General features: G+C 35.7%; 1 protein-coding gene across 1 annotated transcript in view; it reads right to left on the reverse strand.

Moving 5' to 3' along the window:
* The window catches only part of LOC106868381 (high affinity cationic amino acid transporter 1), a 10,801-nt gene extending 6,156 nt beyond the window's left edge, over positions 1 to 4,645 (reverse strand). Inside the window, exons 1-6 of the mRNA XM_014913606.1 lie at positions 4,537 to 4,645; positions 3,751 to 3,870; positions 3,181 to 3,309; positions 2,889 to 3,044; positions 2,039 to 2,178; positions 1,153 to 1,361 (exon numbers count right to left, since the gene is read on the reverse strand). Of these exons, the coding sequence (XP_014769092.1) occupies positions 1,153 to 1,361; positions 2,039 to 2,178; positions 2,889 to 3,044; positions 3,181 to 3,309; positions 3,751 to 3,870; positions 4,537 to 4,645 (863 nt within the window). The remainder of the gene's footprint in view (positions 1 to 1,152; positions 1,362 to 2,038; positions 2,179 to 2,888; positions 3,045 to 3,180; positions 3,310 to 3,750; positions 3,871 to 4,536) is intronic.
* Between the last annotated feature and the right edge of the window lie 225 nt (positions 4,646 to 4,870).

The raw sequence follows: 4,870 nt of genomic DNA on the forward strand, positions 1-4,870 counted from the left end.
TGTGTGTGTGTGTGTGTGTGTCTTTGAGTCTGTCTTTTTCTCCCACCACCACTTGACAACTGGTGTTGGTGTGTTTATGTCCTTCTAACTTAGTGCTTCAGTAAAAGTGACCGATAGAATAAGTACTAGTCTTAACAAAAAAAAAAAAAATAATAATAAATAAATAAATAGTAGTGGGGGTGCGATTCATTCGACTTAAAAGTCTTCAAGGTGGTGCACCAGCATGGCCATAGTTCAATGACCGAAGCAAGCAAAAGATATAAAATAGAAAATAACAGGCTAATTGGAGTTAAATACATTTTCCTCAGAAACCAAATACAATGAATTGCATAAACAACACAATAGAACCTGTAATGAGTTCGTATGCCAATTACTTTGTGTAACGAACTGAAATTACTCATTAACAAAGCAACAGATTAATCCAATCGGAAATTACTCCTCCTACAAAACTGGAGAACCAGCAACAGATTAAAACGATCGATAACGAGGAATAATTACTGAATGATAACACTAGCCAACAAAATTAAATGTATTATATTTGTTATGAATGCATTATATTTATTATGAATGTATTATATTTATTATGAACGTATTATATTTATGAATGTATTATATTTATGAACGTATTATATTTATTATGAGCTTTTTTCAGACTAATTTTTCATGCTGATTTCAAAATTTCACTCCATTTGTATGCAGCACATATCAGTTTTTCAGTAGATACATGCAAATATTTACATATTTGTATCTATGAAATCATTAACGTAATAATTAAGTACATATTTTTAGAAAGTAAATGAGTTTATTGAGTTAAAAATCATCATTATCATTCTACAAAGAGTGAATACACAAAAAAAAAAAAAAATGGGTCAGACAAAACAAAGTTAGAACAACAGAGTTAGAAACATTGTGATTTGAATTTCCTTCGGGGTTCCTGATCTGGTTGATCACGGTAAAGTGTCCAGCAGTAGTCAGCCAGCATACTGTCATTCCAGAAGCCTTGGTACCGTTTCTCTATAGCACTAATGTCCTGGTGAAATCCTTCACCGTGTTCATCAGACACTGCTCCAAGGTTATTTGTAATCTCCCAGCCATGAAGACAAACATGTGTTGAGTAGACCAGTAATAAGAACAGACTCGAGTATAACTCACCAATAATGAGAATACACACAAGTGTAACTCATCCGTAATAAGAATAGACTCAGCTGTAACTCACCAGTGGTGAGTAGATTCGAGTGTAACTCACCTGTGGTAGCAATACAGTCAAATCCAACAAATCCATAGAAACATGTAGCAGCACCAGACAACATTCCGGAGATTCCATAAGGCATGAACCCACCATCACCGAACCCAGAAGGTACCTGAAATAGAGAAAAGGGCTTGTTTTAACCTACAAAAAGCCACCATCAATATATCCTGGGGTACCTAAAAGAGATTAAGGTATGCATTATAAATGACATGAAACCACTATCATTACTCTAGATATACCTGAAATAGATTACTACAACGAGACTCCGTCGGTTACGACGACGAGGGTTCCAGTTGATCCAATCAACGGAACAACCTGCTCGTGAGATTAACGCGCAAGTGGCTGAGCACTCCACGGACACGGGTACCCTTAACGTAGTTCTCAGGGTGATACAGCATGACACAAAAAGTGTGACAAAGTTGGCCCTTTGAAATGCAGGTACAAATATGTTGGTTCCCCAATCTTGGGTGTTAAGATCGTCTACATTTACAATCAGAAAAATATATATACCTTCAGAAATGGATCTGATTGTATGCGTAAATCTATAGGTATTTCATACTTAAACATGGATATTCAATCTATAGATATTTCATACTCAAAAACATAGATATACATATTTAAAAAAAGAAACTAAATGGTCCAAATAAGCTATTATAGTCATTTTGTTTGGTTATAAATCAACTAGTTAATTTTGGTTATTGGGGAATTATAGATTTATGTAAGAATTCTTCAGTTTTTTAGTTCACTTTAGCTATTAATATATAATCTGATGTTATGTGAAAAACTTACTTCACTTTTGTCAATGCTCCAGTTCTTAAAGTCAACGTTGAAAAATCCACAGATGATAACATAGGTAAGTACAAAGAGATTGAGGACTGTAAAAACACTGTTGAACATTGTAGATTGTTTCACTCCGACAGCAAGAATAACTGGTAAAATAGATTTGATAGAATATGTTGACACCTTTGTTAAATTATATTTCAGATGAATTACATTGCCTACGTGAAATTCTGTCTGTCTGTCTGTCTGGGACCACTGTATCTCAGTTTATATTTGCTCTACATAAACATATACCTTTTTGGAATCAGGATGATCCTGGCATTGAAAATCTTCCCTTCATTTGGTTCTTTAACATCCAGCATTGGGATGAGGATTTGTTATACGCTAACAGCTGAAAATTCAAATTTTAAAAGAACTCCCAAAATTTGTGAATTTGGCAGTTTTTTCCTTTAAACTGAATTTAAAGTAATACCATATTGGGAGGGTACCAATGAATGCTTTATTACTATTGCTCTCTTTAGTTTTTAGCCTCATCCCAATTAGCCCTTTGCAGGAGCTAGCTCAAAAGTCTGCACGGAGTGCAGCTTTTAAGCTCAGTTGAAATAATTCTGAAAATATTGGAGAAATAACTGGTGGAATTCTTGTTTAAACACCACATAACTATTAATAGCACTTTAATACATGTTTTGTGAGCTTTAAATAAATAATATTTATCGCTCGTCAGATGGAGTACTTTTTTGTTGAATTTTCTATCACGGATCAGTACATTATATATATGTATATATATATATATATATATTTGCAAGGTAAATAGTGATTTTAAAACGCGCGTGTGTGTAGTGATGTTTAGTTTTCTTACCTGTAAGTAATGCCACCAGACCCAACGCAAAGAAATCTGGATATTCCGCTAAGAAATCAACATGAATAGGCATGGAGGAGTTTAGGAAATTGGAGATTTTATAGTCAACCAATGTGTCGAAATTTGCAGTCCAAGCTCTTGCTACACTTGCAGTTCCTTCAATGGAATTAAATGGTAAAATTAAGAGTTCAAGTCTAATACTGGATCATTGCAACAAATACAAATGTTTACAAGAATATATATATATCTATATTATGTGGTTCATAAAAAGATGGAGAATAAAGTTACTTACCAATGGCATATTCCAGGATGAGGTTCCAACCAATGATAAAAGCAATCAGTTCACCAACTGTGATGTAGCTATAGACATAGGCAGAGCCAGTCTTTGGCACACGGGCCCCAAATTCAGCATAACAAAGCCCTGACAGGAAAAGAAAGATCGATTGAGAGAGAAAGGGTAAAAAAGAAAATTTTAGCATTTAAGAGAATTATTGGGTGGGTTTAGGCAATGTATTTATATTTATTCAGGTATGGTATGGGTTATGTGCTAAGAAGCTTGCTTCCCAACAACAAGGTTACGGGTTATGTCGAGAAGGGAAATTCCTCTGTAGTTGTTGTCATCTTCTTTGCCACCCTTGATGACCAGGGGCAATGACGAGTGGAAGAGGTTAGGATACTTGCTCTATAGCAACAGGCTCACGAGTGTCCAGATTTAGATTCACGGAGTCCGAGATAAATCGTAGCTATAATAAGATGATGGGGGGAAAGAGTAAAAATTTTAACATCTGAATGACAACAAAACTAAGCAAACTCGACGCCAAAATAAGTTACAAGACAAAATCAAAGTAAGATGTTAACAAACCTGCAAGTACTGATACAATGGCTGCTATGAAGAAGGACAGAACAATTGAGGGACCTGCCTTTGTCTTGGCAACCTCTCCTGATAATACATAGGCGCCAGCTCCTAGGGTACTTCCCACTCCTGTAAGAAAGAGAGAAGGAAAAAATCAACGATTTAAGGTCGAGCCAATGAGATTGGTTTTTATGTACGTAGTGGTCTTTCGACTGGTCAGAAATAGCTATCACATCTTCAAATTATCAGTTCCCTGTCGTCCTAAACATGAAAGTACAAAAGGAAAGGATATCTACGGAGGATAGATATGGAGACTTCCCCCCCCCCCAGAATAATGGACACAGAAGGTAGATGGATGGATGGATGGATGGATGGATGGATATCAAACATACCATATCTAACATATAATACCTGCCTTACAATGTCCGGCATATAATGGTTTCATATTTTACCACAAGGGCAACAATAATGGGGGGAAGGGACGGGTCGATTCCATCGATCCCAGTATTTAACTGGTACTTATTTTATCGACCGCGAAAGGATGAAAGGTAAAGTCTACCTCGGCGGAATTTGGACTCAGAACGTAGCGACGGGCGAAATACCACTAAGCATTTTCCCCAGCGTGCTAAACGGACATAGAAATATCTAAAACCTGTAACATGATATTTTCACACTCTAAATGTGTGTTTTCTGTATTCCTATTCTCCTGCAGACATCAAACACCGAAAAACCAAACATATCAATGTGTTAGGATCTTAACACGATTTAGAAGGAAATAAAAGATTGGAAACTCACCCAAGAGTATGAGATCCAATAGTGTAAGAACTCGAGAAAGCTTGGTCGTCTGCAATTCATTACAGTCCACCGGTTTCTTCCGGAACAGCTTCAATAGTAGCCTCAACATTCTATTGGGGTAGAGGTTATGAGAAAGACAAAGAATATATATAAGGAGAATTTCAGATAGGTTCAACAATTTAAATAAACATATATTCTGTCATGAGTCGATGTATATCAGTCTTTAAATACACCAATGTGTTAGTCATTAAAATATTAAAACATTGTCAAAAATCTATAAATATATTAAGAACATTGCACGAAACGTGAACGAAGGAGGCAGTATCCAATTTTT

Source organism: Octopus bimaculoides, chromosome 26 (genome assembly GCF_001194135.2).
Source record: "Octopus bimaculoides isolate UCB-OBI-ISO-001 chromosome 26, ASM119413v2, whole genome shotgun sequence".
Classification (NCBI taxonomy): Eukaryota; Metazoa; Mollusca; class Cephalopoda; order Octopoda; family Octopodidae; genus Octopus; species Octopus bimaculoides.